Source organism: Quercus suber, unplaced genomic scaffold (assembly GCF_002906115.3).
Source record: "Quercus suber isolate HL8 unplaced genomic scaffold, Cork oak 2.0 scaffold_966, whole genome shotgun sequence".
Lineage (NCBI taxonomy): Eukaryota > Viridiplantae > Streptophyta > Magnoliopsida > Fagales > Fagaceae > Quercus > Quercus suber.
Genome location: NW_027070386.1, coordinates 20857 through 40357, shown reverse-complemented (window position 1 = coordinate 40357; position 19501 = coordinate 20857). Strand labels below are relative to the sequence as shown.

The 19501-nt window shown below is 33.9% G+C and overlaps 2 protein-coding genes across 2 annotated transcripts; both read right to left on the bottom strand.

Annotated features, from left to right (window-relative positions):
• Positions 1 to 7823: 7823 nt before the first annotated feature.
• Positions 7824 to 15523, bottom strand: LOC111998733 (LEAF RUST 10 DISEASE-RESISTANCE LOCUS RECEPTOR-LIKE PROTEIN KINASE-like 1.3). Its single transcript, XM_065768580.1, has 4 exons — positions 14310 to 15523; positions 14015 to 14071; positions 9519 to 9554; positions 7824 to 9284 (listed from the first exon to the last, which is right to left on the bottom strand). Exons 1-4 carry the CDS (start codon positions 15226 to 15228, stop codon positions 9115 to 9117), a joined length of 1182 nt encoding a protein of 393 aa, XP_065624652.1. The 5' UTR covers positions 15229 to 15523; the 3' UTR covers positions 7824 to 9114.
• LOC111998734 (PR5-like receptor kinase) lies at positions 8194 to 9033 on the bottom strand. Its single transcript, XM_065768582.1, has one exon. The coding sequence runs from the start codon at positions 9031 to 9033 to the stop codon at positions 8194 to 8196; it is 840 nt and encodes a 279-aa protein (XP_065624654.1).
• Positions 15524 to 19501: the final 3978 nt, after the last annotated feature.

Below are 19501 nucleotides of genomic sequence, written 5' to 3'. Positions count from 1 at the left end.
CTTGGGACTTCTAAACCATAGGACTGGCTTACCAGGCCAGCTTTATGATTTAGTGTCACAAACCAATGAATAGTTGACAAGTATGCACAATAGCCACATAAGCAAATTTCATCCATTCAAATCAAAACCATTTTCCTCAAACTGTTTGATTAGAGTATCTGCTAATTAGTTATTGCATATTGGATTGATTCTATTTACAAGGAAATCTTTTTTTTTTCTTGATTTAATTTATGTGAAAATGGATTGTTCACACTTCACAACCTGTTGGAATAAATACTTCTTTGGCATCACATTAGCAAATTTCTGTGAAAAGGGGATTGGTTTTCACTCCTGAGCTTGTAATATAAGGGGTTTCTTTTTTGCTTGCTGCTAATTGAGAAAAAGAAAAATGTTTTTGTTTGACTTGCTTTTTTGTTTACCTTCTTATTACTGTGATTGACTTTAGCAAAGTTTGAAGCTTTCACCTCACATTGATGGTAATTGTAGATCCTCTTTGTGTTTGTACGAATGTTCACTATGTTGGACTAGGATTTTGTTGTACTACTTTTCGTATATGACAGAATTGAATATTGGTGTTTTTGTTATGTGCCTTTTTGAGGTTAATCAATGATTTCTTCAACTGTGCTTAAATTTGGGAAAATCACATAAGCAGTGTATCTATAATTGGCTGTAAGTAAGTGTAGTTGGTCAGAATCTTTGTGCTTTAATAGTTTCTTACTTAAATCTGACCTTTTGTATAAGAAAGGGTATGATCTGGTGATAATGAGATGGGGTTTGTAGATTTTTCAGGTTCTTTTGGTGTTTCATGTCAAAATTAGGAATTATCTAGCTTATGGGAACTTTATAGCTATGTGTCATGCATTCTTGTAGTTTGTACTTGTATGTTGTATCTAGTCCTAGAGGTGAGGAGAGAAATAACTAAGCATGTGCTTACAGGTACTTAGTTAGGAGGTTATTATGGTGAACTATTTTTGTGATCTGTTATGCTAAGCAATCTGTAAAGTCATTAAGCAATAAATAACACTCAGATTGGATTTCCTTCATTTCTTCTCTAATAGTTTCTCACTATAATTTCTCACTCTTATTACTCTCTCAATTCTCAAGGAGGCCAGTCTACCTCGAATTAGCCTGAAACTTCAAGACCTGTAGAAATTTATCACTGGTCTTAAACACTAAAAACCTTGCTTTCATTAAATTTGAGTATTGACTTTGTTCTTGCCCAATTTGCACATTTCTTTGAACCACTTGAATCTATTTAAACCATATTTGACTCATAGTGTCTAGATAAGCAGCCTGTGGGTCTTAGCTAAATTGAGATATATGAAGAGAGAAAGTATCAACTGAGCTTAGCATTATCTGTAAAACTAGAACAGAATAGAAAGAAATATTGAAGACTTTTAGTAAAAATGTAAGATTTCAATCTTTTATTTTTCCATCTGTCACTCAAATTTTCGAAGTTAAAACAAAGCTGTGAGTAATTGAATTTGTAAATCATGGTGTGGTAGATGTCAATCTAGAAGACCATGCAAGAACCATGAAAGTGCATGTACTATTACCAAGCTGTCAAAGCATTGGAGAGGATCCTCTATAAATATTTAAAAGTTTAAGTGTAGCACTTATTATTATTATGCTCTTGTTGAGCCATATCAGCATAACATTTCTGTCGATTAGGATCATTTGGTTTGGTTCGGTCCGTTCTGTCCATTTTGGTCCAGTTTGGTCTTTTTGGTCCACTTGGTCCAGTTAGGTCTATTTCAGTCTATTTCTGTCCATTCAGCCCAGTTTGGCTCACTTTGGTCCATTCTAGTCCATTATGTGGGGAACGAATTTGATCTTCTGATTGAGACATTGTTAAATCAAATATTAACATTTGGTCCTTTTCGGTCCTTTCTGGTCCATTATGTGAGGAATGAATTTGATCTTTTGACTTCTGAGTGAGACATGTTGCTAGATCAAATATCAAACATTTGGTGCAGCAAACATTGAAAGTTGCTGGAAATTTACTGAAAGAGATATTCTCCAAACTAAATAGAAGGCTTTAGGTAGCAATACTAAACTGCATAAGATACCATTCCAGAATCCAAAAGTGATTCAGTTTTTTATGTTACTTGTCATCTTGGTTTGGTGTTGGACTGCTATTTCATTTAACCTGAGGACACAAGTGATAGGTTTGCTTTCATGTGCAGAGATTGAGTTTATGCAGGAGAATAGAGTATATTTATTCCAGAATGAAGCCAAAAATTTTGAAGGCTGCTAAGAAAGTTTGAAAAGTTCTCATTAGGCATTGAGACTGGGGTTACTCAGGTTTGCAAGCTGAAGGTAATTCAAGAACCATTTATGCTACATTAGAGGAGAATGGCGTTGGGAAACTTCGTTTACTTTTTTTAGCATTAGACTAACTTATCTTTGTACAGTTGACAACTTCTCAGTGATAGATATGGAATTCTAAATACTTGTGAAGTAGTTTGACCAAGACAGATTTGGATGCATAATTTGTGCAATAGAACATCTTCATGGGGTACATGCCTGTTCAGAATATAACCTCTTAAATAATAGATTTGTCATTTCAAAATCATGGATTGTTGGAAGTGGTTTTCTTCGGGTCAAAGGGAACACTAGCATACAAAGTGAGAAAGATTCAGATGGTTTGCTAAAAGGTTGTAAGAATATATAGGAAGGTAGTTAAAAAATCTTTCATGAATTATTGCTGTCCTAGTGGATAGCCAGTTAGCTTAAAGCTTCCTACAGATTCAACTGGTGATATGGGTTGACGCTATTGTTGAAGTATTAATAGAAAGAAATATTGAAGACTTTTAGTAAAAATGTAAGATTTCAATCTTTTATTTTTCCATCTGTCACTCAAATTTTCGAAGTTAAAACAAAGCTGTGAGTAATTGAATTTGTAAATCATGGTGTGGTAGATGTCAATCTAGAAGACCATGCAAGAACCATGAAAGTGCATGTACTATTACCAAGCTGTCAAAGCATTGGAGAGGATCCTCTATAAATATTTAAAAGTTTAAGTGTAGCACTTATTATTATTATGCTCTTGTTGAGCCATATCAGCATAACATTTCTGTCGATTAGGATCATTTGGTTTGGTTCGGTCCGTTCTGTCCATTTTGGTCCAGTTTGGTCTTTTTGGTCCACTTGGTCCAGTTAGGTCTATTTCAGTCTATTTCTGTCCATTCAGCCCAGTTTGGCTCACTTTGGTCCATTCTAGTCCATTATGTGGGGAACGAATTTGATCTTCTGATTGAGACATTGTTAAATCAAATATTAACATTTGGTCCTTTTCGGTCCTTTCTGGTCCATTATGTGAGGAATGAATTTGATCTTTTGACTTCTGAGTGAGACATGTTGCTAGATCAAATATCAAACATTTGGTGCAGCAAACATTGAAAGTTGCTGGAAATTTACTGAAAGAGATATTCTCCAAACTAAATAGAAGGCTTTAGGTAGCAATACTAAACTGCATAAGATACCATTCCAGAATCCAAAAGTGATTCAGTTTTTTATGTTACTTGTCATCTTGGTTTGGTGTTGGACTGCTATTTCATTTAACCTGAGGACACAAGTGATAGGTTTGCTTTCATGTGCAGAGATTGAGTTTATGCAGGAGAATAGAGTATATTTATTCCAGAATGAAGCCAAAAATTTTGAAGGCTGCTAAGAAAGTTTGAAAAGTTCTCATTAGGCATTGAGACTGGGGTTACTCAGGTTTGCAAGCTGAAGGTAATTCAAGAACCATTTATGCTACATTAGAGGAGAATGGCGTTGGGAAACTTCGTTTACTTTTTTTAGCATTAGACTAACTTATCTTTGTACAGTTGACAACTTCTCAGTGATAGATATGGAATTCTAAATACTTGTGAAGTAGTTTGACCAAGACAGATTTGGATGCATAATTTGTGCAATAGAACATCTTCATGGGGTACATGCCTGTTCAGAATATAACCTCTTAAATAATAGATTTGTCATTTCAAAATCATGGATTGTTGGAAGTGGTTTTCTTCGGGTCAAAGGGAACACTAGCATACAAAGTGAGAAAGATTCAGATGGTTTGCTAAAAGGTTGTAAGAATATATAGGAAGGTAGTTAAAAAATCTTTCATGAATTATTGCTGTCCTAGTGGATAGCCAGTTAGCTTAAAGCTTCCTACAGATTCAACTGGTGATATGGGTTGACGCTATTGTTGAAGTATGGACAAGAAAAGTAAAGGAATTTTTGTGTTGTTATATACTCCACTTATTCTGTTCTACTTGTTCATCTTGGGAGTTATCATGACATTTCTAAGTTACGGGCCTGGAGGAACCTTTATCATTTAAGAAACTTGAGGCGAAACGGATAAATGGTTATTCCTTTACTACTAGGAGAACTTTGACTTGGTTTAACTGCTAACTGCAAGAAGTGCTACTAGGTGAACTAGGAGGCAGCATTTGTAGAACCTAATTTTGATGTTGCAGAATCTAAGTTCTATGTTCAGATAAGGGAGGAAGAAAGACACAAACATCTTGATTTATGTTTAGAAAACCATGCTTGACATGCTCCCATTTTGATGAACTTACATGGCAGGAACTTGCTTATAGGTGTACATTTTAAGTTTTTCATTCATGTATGGTAACCCTAAATCTGCAGAGATCATGGCCTTGAGAGAGTTGCAATGTTTTGTAGTGTCTGCGAGGTGATGATGTATTTCTTTGTGGCTCTAATGAGAGAGTGGCTGGAACAGAAGCAAATATACTGATAAAAGGCTTGCCTTTTGTTCTGTAACTTATATGCATAAATGTTTTATTTATTGATTTTTAGAATATTTGATTCAATAAACTTTTGATGCTTATTTCCCCTAATAATTTTCTGCAATCTCATCATGGGAATATCTCATTCTGTGATTTGTGATTAAGATTGTGGATAAGCAATCTGCTTTATAAAACTATTGTGCAGTTGGGTCAAATCTAACTATAAAAGTATTAGCTTTGATTTGGTTAAACCTGGATGACTAAAGGTTCTTGATGGCCACACAAATTAGTTAGTTATTTATTTGGTTTGTTCCCCTTTTTTTTTCTCTCTATTTCTTTTTCCTGATGGCAAATTTATAAATTCTTCTTCCATTCTTTTTTACTGTTACTAATATACACAATGTCTGTATGTCTTTTATTTTGGTAAAATCTAGGTTTGGTCTCTGCTTCATGATATTAAATATACTTTATGTAGTCTAAGAAGTTTATCTGATAGTGGTGATCTAATTTATGTGATTCTCAATTGTGTGCAGAGGCTCCAAAGAAAATCTGTGGTTCAGCGCAGTGTATCAAAAAAGTGTCTAATTGTTGAACTTGGGACACAACCAATCTGATGCAACTGGTGTTGCAAAACAGATAAGGTGAATAATGGTAAGTCTTTAGTGGGCACAAGCACTGGAACATGTTAGAAAGTTTCTCATTAAGGTTCGAGCTTTGGAGAATGATCCACTGCAATGGGCATAAAAGGTACTGGAACATTCAATAAGGAAGTTTGCAAGGTAACTGCTTCAGAGCCTACCAAGTTTCTTACTACCCCTTATATTTCTATGAAAAAATTATGAACATGTGATTTAAAAATTTTACGTAATAAATTACGAAGGAGAGTTAGTGTTTCCATTGCGTCTAGCACTACTATTTGTGCATTCTGCATGTATATGCCATATAGCAAGACAAATCAATCACAATGTTCAACTCTTATTGCCAATGTGGCACAATGTTTGAATCATTAAACTACAACTGCAGGAATGATATGTGTTTTTGTTGTTGTTGTTGTAGTATAACTAGAGTTTATTAGGCAATCTTCTAGAGTCATCTCTAATTCTGCTCTCCACATTATGTGTTTGATATGAGGAGAAACCTCAAATACATGGAAGTCTATGAAGCTACTCCTAAAGAAATTCAGTCTAAAATTTAAATGATTAAAAGATATTTAAGCTAAAGACATCTATATTAAGGCTTGTTATTTTGGTTGATTACAAAAGGCCGTGCTCTCATCACTGGCGGAGGTGTGCAATGAAAGCTAATAGAAAGAGGAAAACAAGTGTTTTAACACCGTATCTAATGTGATTATAGAACAATGCCGAAAAATGTGCCTCACCCTGCTGTAGCTGCAGCTAGAAAGGATCACTTCATAATACTGATGATGATGATGATGAGAGGCTTCTTCAATCTCCTTCAATATTATTAGTCCTTTTAGACTTCAGAATTCTTTAAGAAATTGGCTGATGAGGCCTGTGACAGATCCTGTGATGCTTTTCTTTACGATGTTTGAGAGGTTTGATTTTTGTAACTTTTTTTTAATCTATGTTCTTCAATTTCTTGTTTTCATTTCTAATGAAATTTCTGCTTTTGCAGAAGTCTTTCCCAATATGCATATATATGTAATCCTCCTAGATAAAATTGATTTCCACTTAATTACATTTTGTAGACTCAGAATTAGAAAGCATCAATCCCAATTGTTTGGTTGAAACACATTTTGACAAAAAGAGAGTTTAGGAAGTTGTGCCTTGTACTTAGTTCAGAGGAGGTGATGTGAACTAATTCTCATTATTTTTGTCATGGACAGCACGTAAAGGAATATATGCTTGTAATAAATCATTTATACTGAATATGCAACAATACAAAAAGATCCACAACATGGAAGCACCACTTTCCTTTTTTCCATCCACCACATTGCCAAAACTTTAATTAAAGAATTCAATTCTTAAATTTGAACTGAAAATCTCAGTTACTAACTCATCCCAATTGCCCCTTGAGAAGCGATTCCTGCAAAACTTGACAAACATGGGGATGGCGATTTAAGAATTTATGTATTATTTTCTTCATTTTCATGTAAGCAAGTATTGAATGTCGAAGGAAGACACCAACTTGGAAACTTTCATCCAAAGCATACTTGCCCTCAGACTGAAGCCAAATACTCTAAATAGGTACACTTTATCAAAAGCTACACCCTTCCATTGTTGGCTTGTCTACAATATGAAAATCAATAACTTGTTACTTCATTGTTGTGAAAAATGTTATATATAATAATCAAAAGTGAGGTTTTAAATTGATCTAACCAAAGTGGGGACCAGTTTTTAACATTTAAATCACACAAAAGAGTCTTCAAATGGGCTTACCAAACTAACCCTTAATCTCTGACAAAGACCGTTCACATTCCTCAAAACATCTAGGATTCCTCACTCCAAATACCGTTCACATCCTTTAAAAATTTCTAGAATTAACAAAATTACCAAAATACCTTTAATTTATAGGGGATTGTAAAATTACAAATTTGACCATAAATATAAAATTAACTAATACTTTTATAATACAAATTTAAATTAAAAATTGTTTTAACATTAGGACACATAATTAGACCTTTAAAATCACATGACTTTTAATTCAATTAGGCTCTACATTACCCCATAAAATAAAATCTTGTATAGACGAATTGTCAAAGTATTAACAAAATTTATTCTTCCATGACTGGAGCAACTAATTGAGGCAAAAACAATTTGATCAAATTGGTATCAACAGCTTTTTAGGCAGGGCATGGTTATTACATACTTTTAGACTTTGTTATTTGAAACTTTTGAAATCTTTGCTATAAATATTCAGATGTAACTGAAACATTATCATTTAGAGCTTTGCAATAAGAGTCCGAAATTGGTAAGAATGTGATGTAAAATCTATGTTCTCATCTCAATAACTTGTTTGACAAATTATAAATGTTGTGATGCAAAGTGTTTTAGATATGAAAGTCTAGGAAGCAATAGCTTTGTAGTAGCATTTTGTTGTATGGCCAAACAAAATAGTGCTATTTCTACAGTATAGTTATTTTTGGGGATGAAGCAACTTTTATTCAACAGACCAGATTACAACAATATTACAAATCCCAAACATTAAGCTGCAATCTACCAAGAACTAACATCAGCCTAACACGTATTAAAAACAGAAAAAGGAGTTTTCACAAAGCTGCATATTAGCTTTAAAAATAAATTTATTTAATGTTTCTACACCAAGAGAGCTAATATCTTACATCATGCACAATGAATTGCACATTTGCGCCATACCAGATTCAGATCAAATCTTTCTATTGTGAATTCTGGAATTTCAATTAATTCAACTTTGGTAGATAACAGCTGCTCAGACTATATTGCAATAATTGTGACGACCGTTTTGTAGTGGGATGTTAAGGTGATCTAGTAGGAGAAGACAAGGAGGGATTGGGTGGCATTGGCAAGGACTGAAGGCTACCTTCTAGCATTTCTACTACCTTAGTCATTGATGGTCGGTTTGATGGAATGGTCTGAATGCACCACAAACTTATTAAAATCATCTTCCTTGCAATTTCTTCTTCCTCTTCATTTGTAATCCCATCCAATCTTAAATCCTTACCTCCTTCAAGATGCTCATAAACATATTGTGGAAAATATATTTCACTGGTGTGAGACACTCCAGCATCGATATTCTTTCTTCCTGCTACTATTTCAAGAACCATCATTCCATAGCTATACACATCAGACTTGTGAGATACTCTGCCAATGTTTCTATACTGCACTTCAGGAGCAATATATCCAGCAGTCCCTCTAGCATTCATTGTTGATACAACACTATCTTTCCTTTCACACAGTTTCGCAAGGCCGAAATCAGAGATTTTGGGACATAAATTATCATCTAAGAGAATGTTGTGAGGTTTTATGTCAAAATGCAGAATCCTTGTGTTACAGCCACGATGTAAGTATTCTAATCCTCGAGCAATGCCTATTACAATTTCATTGCGTGTTTTCCATTTCAGTAGACCGTTTTCACTTGACGATCCTTGAGTATATATGAACTTATCCAATGATCCGTTGGACATATATTCATAAATCAATGCTCTTTTTTTCTTCTCATAACAGAAACCCAGAAGAGCGACTACATTAACGTGGGAAGTTCTACTAATACTAGCAATCTCATTAATGAATTCTTCTCCATTACCCTTGGACTCACTTAGTACTTTCACTGCCACTAGACGACCATCAGGTAGCATTCCCTTATACACAACACCATATCCTCCTTGGCCTATTTTATTTTTGAATGAGTTTGTCACTTTCTTCACGAACGAATAACTCTATCGCTTTGGGGCAAGAGATCCATAATTCCTTATAAATGCCTCGACTTTTTGCTCATTTCTGGTCTTTCTTCCATAAGACCATTGCCCGCATGATAAACATTCTCTCTTAAAGTTGTAGAAAGCCACAATTGAGATTAATATAATCCCAGCCACAACTGTGGAAATGCCTGTATGCAAAGAATGGTTTAAGAATTGTGTTTCACTAATAATAATAATATTCATCAGGGCAACCACGAAAAAAAGTGAAAAAAGAAAAAAGGAAAAAGAAAAAGAAAACATGTACATCAGTATTAATAAGTATATGTTCATCCTACAGATCAGAGGTATTTACTTCCCATTTTATACAAGGGCCAGATAGCAGAACTTAGTAAGAAATACTTTTTGACAAACGTTCAAAATACCTATAGCAACTTTAACTGTCAAATTGCGTTTTGAACCTGCATAAGGAACAAAAGAAAAGTTAGACTTCTTTTTATGAGGTGGATGTTGGTATTAAAATTTATGTTGGGGTTAAGAGAGAGTGTAAAATAACACATAAAAAATTAAAATAGTTTGGTCTAATCGTCCGTATCCATAGTGAAAAGCCCTTAAGCAGCTATATTTATACTATTTTAAACTTGCGTGTTACAGTAAGCTCATAAAACGTATATATAGAGAGACTAAACCTAAAATACCCATACACTAACATTGGATTATTTTACTTACTCGACAAGTAGGCTTAATATTACTTTGCTTACACTACAAAGAACATTGATATCTCCAATATCCCCCCTTGTATTGATATATCTAACATCCTCCTCTACCTCAAAGTGAAAACTTGAAATCGCCTTGAGTTTGGAATATGAAAATGAGAACTAAAGTGTGACCATGAAGGACGGGATTAAATGTAGAATGCTCAAGAAAAATATTGTGTAAGCAAATGATGACGATCGGCAACAAATGAAGGCTGGAAGATGGTTATTGTGCCAAAGGATTGCTGCTATGGTTGGAGGATGGCTACAATAGCTAGATGATGACTGCATTGATAGGTTGGGGGACATTGGTAGAGGAACGGTGTCTCGCACATGCCATCCTCAAGACAATATTCCTTTGTTGATGTCCCCTAGGCCATCGGTGTAGCAATTCTTTGGTCATAATAGCTGTCCTCTTGTGAAATTGCAGCTTTAGACCTAGACAGCTTAACTACCAATTCTTAATTAACTTATTCAATTATTAGTCAAAGTAGTTAATTAACACAAGATTCAAATCACAAATAAAGCACAAGTTGATGATGCATAAACATAGTTAAAAGTACTGAAGTACAATTAACACAACCGCATAGAGAGAGAGCAATATTGGTTCATGAAGTGAAAACCCTTGTAGAATACCTACCAAGATGAATGTTAGAATTCAAGCACATACATCTTCAACAATGGTGGAACCCTAGGGAACCATGTGAGAGAGAAAACTGAATGCGAATGATTCTATATTGAATAAATTTATCAAGTTCTCTGTTTTTTATATAAAAAAAGAACAGTGGCGGGAAACTTAACAAACTAACTAACTAACTAAGAAATACACTAATGCAGGACTAACACGTGTCCGCTACAAATAACTAATTGTACTAAACGACCTGTAGTTTTATCAAAACATATACACTACGACTTGTAGCTTTGCTCAGTCTCTGGTTCTTACTCTCTATCTGCTTCATCTTCGAGCTTCATCCTTTAACAATGAAAACACTTTTAAGGAGGTCGACTCAAAAAGAAAATCCACTACTATAAAAGGCTGTAGTAGTACATGCATGTTTATAGGCTATTATACTTGAGCTCCTGCTCTTGTTAGTAACCAGGGGCGGAGCCAGGAATTTTCGTTTGGAGGGGCCAAGTTGCAATTCTAATATATTTATTAAGACAATCCCATATACACTTATACACACGTTTTTTTATTATATAAACACACTTTTTTTATTTGATAAGTTATATATACACACACCAAACAAAAACAAAAAGAGCTTAGTAATTTTAATCAAAATTATGTTTGGTGACGATCTTTTATAAAATAAAATTCATTTTTACTATTTTTATATAGTGAAATTCTTAAAAAATTTCATTTTCGATACAAATTATCAAATTTTATACTAAAGTAAAAAATCTTTCAATTGAACTAATGAAATTTTTAAAAACATAAATGATCCAAAACTTGGAGGAATAAGTTAAGCTTCAAACATATTTGATGTTATCTTACTCTAACCCATTATGTAGTAACTAAAAAGACATTTCATGTATAGTTTTTGTGACATTATTTTTTTAATGAGTCAATGACTTGTTTATTGCCACATAACTGGTTGAAAAAGATACAGATTCAAATATGTTTAGTGTCAAACTTTATCAAATATTTAACAGATATAAGAGCATATTTTACAATAAAAAAAATAGAATTGTGAAAAATAATGTTATGTCTCTATAATTATTAGACCAATTCTTTTTTTTTAAGAGCATCATTGGACTAAATCAAATATTTGAAGGGGCCAACTCTTATTTTTGTAGACTAAATTTTTTAAAAATTAAAATAATTATATATATATTTTAAAAAAATTCAAAATTTTGGGGGGCCATGGCCCCCACCCTTACACGTTGCTACGCCCTGCTAGTAACTGCATACTCCTACATTTTTCTTCTATGTAATCTGTTTCACAAACGATTGCCGCTTGTAGATTAAGTGACGAGCTGGCAAAATCAACCCAAACCCATTTGCTCACCAAACTCACCCACTAAATGAGACCCAAATCTAGTTAGACCCAATTGCCAATTATGATCCAAGTATCATTTCTACAAATCACCCAATTTTAAAATACCTCAAAACCACTAAAAATTACCAAAATACCCACAAACTTAAAAACCAAAATACCCCCAAAACCAAAAATTGACCAAAATACCCCCAAACTTAAAAAAATGACCAAATATCCCTGAAACCTAAAAAAGACCAAAATACTCCCTAAATTAAAAAATTACCAAAATACCCCCAAAACCTAAAAAATTACCAAAATACCTCAAAACCTAAAAATTGACCAAAATATCCCTAAACCTAAAATTGACCAAAAATACCCTAAAACCTAAAAATGACCGAAATACCCCCAAAACCTAAAAAATGACCAAAATACCCCCCAAAACTAAAAATTACCAAAATACCCCCAAAACCTAGAAAATGACCGAAATACCCAAAACCTAAAAATGGACCAAAATACTCCTAAACCTAAAAAATGACAAAAATACCCCCGAAACCTAAAAATGACAAAAATACTCGCTAAACCTAAAAATTGATTGAAATACTCTTGAAACCTAAAAATGACCAAAATACCCTCAAAACTTAAAAAATGACTTTTATTTCAATCATTTTTTTATGTTTAGGGGGTATTTTGGTGATTTTTAGTTTTCGGGAGTATTTTGGTTATTTTCTAGATTTAAGAGGTATTTTGGTCAATTTTTACGTTTCAAGGGTATTTTGGTCATTTTTTAGATTTCAGGGGTATTTAAGTCTTTTTCTTAGGTTTACGGAGTATTTTGGTAATTTTTAGGTTTTTGGGGTATTTCATTCATTCTTTAAGTTTTAGGGGTATTTTGGTCAATTTTTAGGTTTCGAAGATATTTCTGTCATTTTTTGAGTTTATGGGGTATTTTGGTAAATTTAAGAGATTTTATGAGTACTTTGGTCATTTTCAAGTTTTAGTGGCATTTTGGTAACTTTGATTATTGGGTAATTTGGTGGGTTGGAGTTTACCCATAATAACTGGGTTGGTTTAGGTTTGGATTAGAACTTAGAAGTAATTAGTTAAATGGGCAATAAATGGGTAAATGTGTTTTATGTACCCAACTCAATTATGTCCATCCCAAATCTATTCATTTGACACCCTTAAGATTAACCTACTAGGCACTCCAAGAGATTCTTGTTAGTTTGCACAACTAAGGACACCTATGCGTTTTCAGAGAAAATTCCTACACAGACATAGGTGGGTGATCAAGGTATTTTGGTTAAGTATCTCTCAAGGATATTCAAAGGAGAGGCTGGGAAGACAATCATAGTTTCTCTTAACTGTTTGGTAGCTGTTCTCCTTTCAGAAAGTAGGGTTAAAGTTGTGCAAAGTAAGTTTGTAACATTTTATAAAGTTTTCGCTCAAGCAAGTTACGAGTGAGGGACTACAAAAATTTTTGTATAATTTTCAATTTTGTTTGAATGAGATTTGGTTTTATATCAAGCAAGCTCTTCAATCTTTCACAGTGAACAACAGCCTCATTGTTAAACCCATTTTATACCCTTTATGAATACTAAGAAAATAACCGGACATTGCAAACTTTTTGTCGTGGAATATGCCAAACTCTATATTTCCTAACAATCTCTCACCTGTAGCAACTCTATGACAAAACACCCTAATATTGACTTGAGTATCTCTGCAAGTCTATGAAATCACAGAACAACCAAGACTTACACCTATTCTAGAGACATAATTCTGGGACTAGAACAATTTGCTTGTCTTTCTTGAACATGAACAAATATATTAAATGCAACTAGTATAGATAGTAAAAGTAGCAATATTGATCAAGCATACCATAAGAATATGAATATCATGAAAAGCACGGATAGCTTGACCATAAACAAAAATGGTGCACAAGCAAGAGCCGTAGCATGTCATAGTAGCAGGAAGTGCATCAAGAATAGTCAAGTTGATGACTATAATGGTCAATCATCAAGGATATGACACGTTCGAACATGTGAAGCAAATTAGAACCACAGAACTAGTTATTAAATTCAACATTTTCAACATAAAGCAGTGATTTAATATGTCCCTAAATTTTCTTCCCAACTACTAGTCAAATACTCCTGAATTGAGGTAGTTGGGCTAGAAAATTTATAATCGTACCTGGTGTAGACGGATTCTCTAATTGTGATTGTGGGGGCTGGGCAGTCGAGGGAGGCACTGTCATAGTAGAAGGAAGTGCATCAAGAACAGTCAAGTTGATGACTATAATGGTCAATTATCATCAAGGATATGACACATTCGAACATGTGAAGCAAATTAGAACCACAGAACTAATTATTAAATTCAACATTTTCAACATAAAGCAGTGATTTAATATGTCCCTAAATTTTCTTCCCAACTACTAGTCAAATACTCCTGAATTGAGGTAGTGGGGCTAGAAAATTTATAATCGTACTTGGTGTAGACGCATTCTCTAATTGTGATTGTGGAGGTTGGGCAGCCGGGGAAGGCACTGGCAAGACCCGAGGAGGTGGTGGTGGTGAGGAACTTGGTGTAGACGTATTCTCTAATTGTGATTGTGGAGGCTGGGCAGCCGGGGAAGGCACTAGCAAGACCCGAGGAGGTGGTGGTGGTGAGGAACGACATGTTTTGGATCCATATGGGCAGTAGCAAGTAGGTCCATTGGAAGTGCGGTTAAAACCACAAACTCCATTAGATCTAGTGCAGGCACTACAGGCTTCACTGTCATTCCATTTCACATCATAGCCTGCTTTGATGGTTTGTTCCACTAGCGATAAATTCTTAACATCAGTAATAGAATCTGAAGGAATCAGAAGACGCACACTACCAGTACATTGGTTGCATTCGTCTGCCAATACTAAATACCCAAGCCCATATTTTGGACAAGTGAATCTCTGGTAATCCTTCCCGGGAAGTTGATCTTCTCGACAACCATAGACTAAGGTAAGGTTTTGCAACAAAGTGGTGTTGTCGAGAACTTTAGATTCAAGTATGCTGCTATTCGCGAAAATGGGTGAACAAATTCCATTTACATAGTCTTCTCTCGCAATAGTGAGTGTTTTGGTTCTGGTATTCATTTCCAGAACTCGGTACGAGACGAATAAAATCTCTATGGTGGTGTCATTTTTCTCACAGGTGAGCTCTAACTGAGAAATGCCACAAGCTTCAGGTCGGGCAGCTCCCCAGAATGGATAACCCACGTTTGTGATCTCTCCACAGCTGAACATATTGTTACTACAAGTTGAGTACCAATCAGAGTCGCATAAAGTCGACGCAGGAAACTCCATGAAAATCAAGGTTGTGAAAAATGAAGAAATAAGAAAAGTAGACCGAGAAAACAGTTGGGAGTTCATTCTGGTGGTGCTGTAATTGTCGGCCGGCGAAAGTGTTGTTATTTGATAGATGACTTTGAATTTGCTTCTTTAGTGTGAAATGGGAATGAGTAGTGACAAACGATATTGGCAGGAAGCTCTGACACAAAAGACTTGGGCGATGACTCACATGCATAAAATTAAGTGCAATGCCTATTACAATTTACACACCGCCTGTTACGCACAATTACACAAAGCTTGTGGGACGCGTCTTTTACACGCAATTACACCGAAATTGGAGGAAAGACTTAATTGTGTCGCGAAGTGACCTGGCAGCATGTGGTCACTAAAAGATTTAAATTATACATAATTTGAATATTATTTGTTATAATAAGCCAATATCTTGCGCGATGTGTGATATAACTTGATAAATTTTGTAAGAAATTATTTTTAACCTATTGATTTTATAAATACTATTATTGTTAGTCACACTTAATCTATGAGATTTTTTACTAAAATTAAATTCAAACTAAATACATTGGAAGGGAAATCCTTCTAATTCATGCAACTAAGAAATGTCATCAAATCATAGTGAAATTGTTACCTACAAACCTGTTGGTTCTTAAGTGTCTTTCTTGTATTATTTATGTTTTATATATCAATTGGCTTTGAAAATTTCTAGAATTTCATGATACAACAATAGAAAGTATTAATACCATAGTGATGCAATAATATCACAATTTAACCTCCAAATTTTAATTGAACTAAAAGTAGCCAAAAATAGATCCTTATCAAGTATAAACATCATACAGAAAACCAAAAATATAAATTGGCACATAATATGAAAAAATAAGCCTAAATAAATTACAATGCTACATAAGTAAAACCGTATACATAAAATCTAAACAAAATATTTAAGATGAATGTAATATTTTGAAAATTAACATACCTCTCAAGAAGAAAAACAAAGATATTGTGAGAAAAGTATGGAAGTTTAATTTTTAAGTCTGATAGAAATGGAGATTTATATTGGACAAATGTGGAGACAAATAATATTTGCCCAATTCATTGAAATCGACTCTTGCAATTCTGCAGTGAAGTTAGTCTTATGTAGAAAATTGAAATTTTTTTTTTATTCATACCTTTCCCATGACTTTTTAGATCCATCTGTATCAATTCAAAGCATGTAAAGTTATAAAGGTATACAAATTCTTTGAATTTTATTCCTACATTTCCCATGACTTTTTAAATTCATCTGTATCAATTCAAAGCATGTAAAGTTATAAATATATACAAATTCTTCGAATTTTTTTAATACATAGAAATAAATACATTTGTCATTACTTAATAGTTTGACATAAATGCTAAATTTAGATGAGGTGGAAGCCTAAATGAGAAAGATGTCATACAATGTACCACTTGGCAGAACCTCATACTTTCCCACATGAGATCTTTGCTTATATATATATATATATATATATATATATATATTTTATATATATATATTGATGTGGGGACAAATAATATTTGTCTAATTCATTGAATTTGACTCTTGCAATTTTGCATTGAAGTTAGTCTTATGCAAAAAATTGAAAAGTTTTTTTGATTCTTATATTTCCCATGAGCCTGTAATACGAAGGGCTTCTTTTTTGCTTGCTACTAATTGAGAAAAAGAAAAATGTCTTTGTTTGACCTGGTTTTTTGTTTAACTACTTGTTACTGTGATTGACTTTAGCAAAGTTTGGAGCTTTCACCTCATGTTGATGGTAATTGTAGATCCTCTTTGTGTTTTTTTGTATGTTCACTATGTTGGACTAAGATTTTGTTGGTGTACTACTTTTCGTGTGTGACAGAATTGAATATTGGTGTCTTTGTTATGTGCCTTTTTGTCAATAATTTCTTCAACTGTGCTTAACTTTGGGAAAATCACATAAGCAGTGTATCTATAATTGGTTGTAAGTGTAGTTAATCAGAATCTTTGTGCTTTAATGGTTTCTTACTTAAATCTGACCTTTTGTATAAGAAAGGGAATGATCTGGAGATAATGAGATGGGGTTTGTAGATTTTTCAGGTTCTTTTGGTGTTTCATGTCAAAATTAGGAATTATCCAGCTTATGGGAACTTTGTAGCTGTGTCATGCATTATTGTAGTTTGTACTTGTATGTTGTATCTAGTCCTAGTGGTGAGGAGAGAAATAACTAAGCATGTGCTTACAGGTACTTAGTTAGGGGGTAATTATGGTGAACTATTATTGTGATCTGTTATGCTAAGCAATCTGTAAGAGAATAGAAGTATAAAGGGGAGAAAGCAATCTGTAAAGGCATTAAGCAATGAATAAAGCTCAGATTGGATTTCCTTCATTTCTTCTCTAATAGTTTCTCACTATAATTTCTCACTCTTATTACTCTCTCAATTCTCAAGGAGGCCAGGCTACCTCGAATTGGCCAGAAACTTCAAGACTTGTGGAACTTTATCACTGGTCTTAAACACTAAAAACCTTGCTTTCATTAAATTTGAGTATTGACTTTGTTCTTACCTAATTTGTACATTTCTTTGAAACGCTTCAATCTATTTAAACCATATTTGACTCATAGTGTCTAGATAAGCAGTCTAGTAACCATTGGGTCTTAGCTAAATTGAGATATATGAAGAGAGAAAGTATCAACTGAGCTTAGCATTGTCTGTAAAACTAGAACAGAATAGAAAGAAACATTGAAGACTTTTAGTAAAAATGTAAGATTTCAATCTTTTATTTTTCCATGTCACTCAAATTTTCGAAGATAAAACAAAGCCATAAGTAATTGAATTTGTAAATCATGGTGTTGTAGATGTCAATCTAAAAGACCATGCAAGAACTATGAAAAGTGTATGTACTATTACCAAGCTGTCAAAGCATTGGAAAGAATCCTCTATAAATATTTAAAGGTTTAGGTGTAGCATTTATTGTTATAACGCTCTTGTTGAGCCATATTTTCATAACATTGCTGTCCATTAGGATCATTTGGTTCCGTTCAGTCCGTTCTGTTCACTTTGGTCCAGTTTGGTGTATTTGGTCCACTCGGTCCGTACTTTAGTCTATTTCAGTCCATTCAGCCCAGTTCGGTTCACTTTGGTCCATTCTAGTCCGTTATGTGGGGGAACGAATTTGAACTTCTGATTGAGACATTGTTAGATCAAATATTAAACATTTGGTCCTTTTCGGTCCACTTCGGTCCTCTCTGGTCCATTGTGTGGGGAACGAGTTTGATCTTTTGACTTCTGAGTGAGACATATTGCTAGATCAAATATTAAACATTTGGTGTAGCATACATTTAAAGTTTCTGGAAATTTTACTGAAAGAGATAGTCTCCAAACTAAATAGAAGGCTTTAGGTAGCAATACTAAACTACATAAGATACCATTCCAGAATCCAAAAGTGGTTCAGTTTTTTATGTTACATGTCATCTTGGGTTGGTGTTGGACTGCTATTTCATTTAACCTGAGGACACAAGTGATAGGTTTGCTTTCATGTGTAGAGATTGAGTTTATGCAGGAGAATAGAGTATATTTATTCCAGAATGAAGCCAAAAATTTTGAAAGCTGCTAAGAAAGTTTGAAAAGTTCTCATTAGGCATTGAGACTGTGGTTACTCAGGTTTGCAAGCTGAAGGTAATTCAAGAACCATTTATGCTACATTAGAGGAGAATGGCGTTGGGAAACTTCGTTTACTTTTTTTAGCATTAGACTAACTTATCTTTGTACAGTTGACAACTTCTCAGTGATAGATATGGAATTCTAAATACTTGTGAAGTGGTTTGACCAAGACAGATTTGGATGCATAATTTGTGCAATAGAACATCTTCATGGGGTACATGCCTGTTCAGAATATAACCTCTTAAATAATAGATTTGTCATTTCAAAATCATGGATTGTTGGAAGTGGTTTTCTTCGGGTCAAAGGGAACACTAGCATACAAAGTGAGAAAGATTCAGATGGTTTGCTAAAAGGTTGTAAGAATATATAGGAAGGTAGTTAAAAAATCTTTCATGAATTATTGCTGTCCTAGTGGATAGCCAGTTAGCTTAAAGCTTCCTACAGATTCAACTGGTGATATGGGTTGACGCTATTGTTGAAGTATGGAGAAGAAAAGTAAAGGAATTTTTGTGTTGTTATATACTCCACTTATTCTGTTCTACTTGTTCATCTTGGGAGTTATCATGACATTTCTTGAAGTTACGGGCCTGGAGGAACCTTTATCATTTAAGAAACTTGAGGCGAAACTGATAAATGGTTATTCCTTTATTACTAGGAGAACTTTGACTTGGTTTAACTGCTA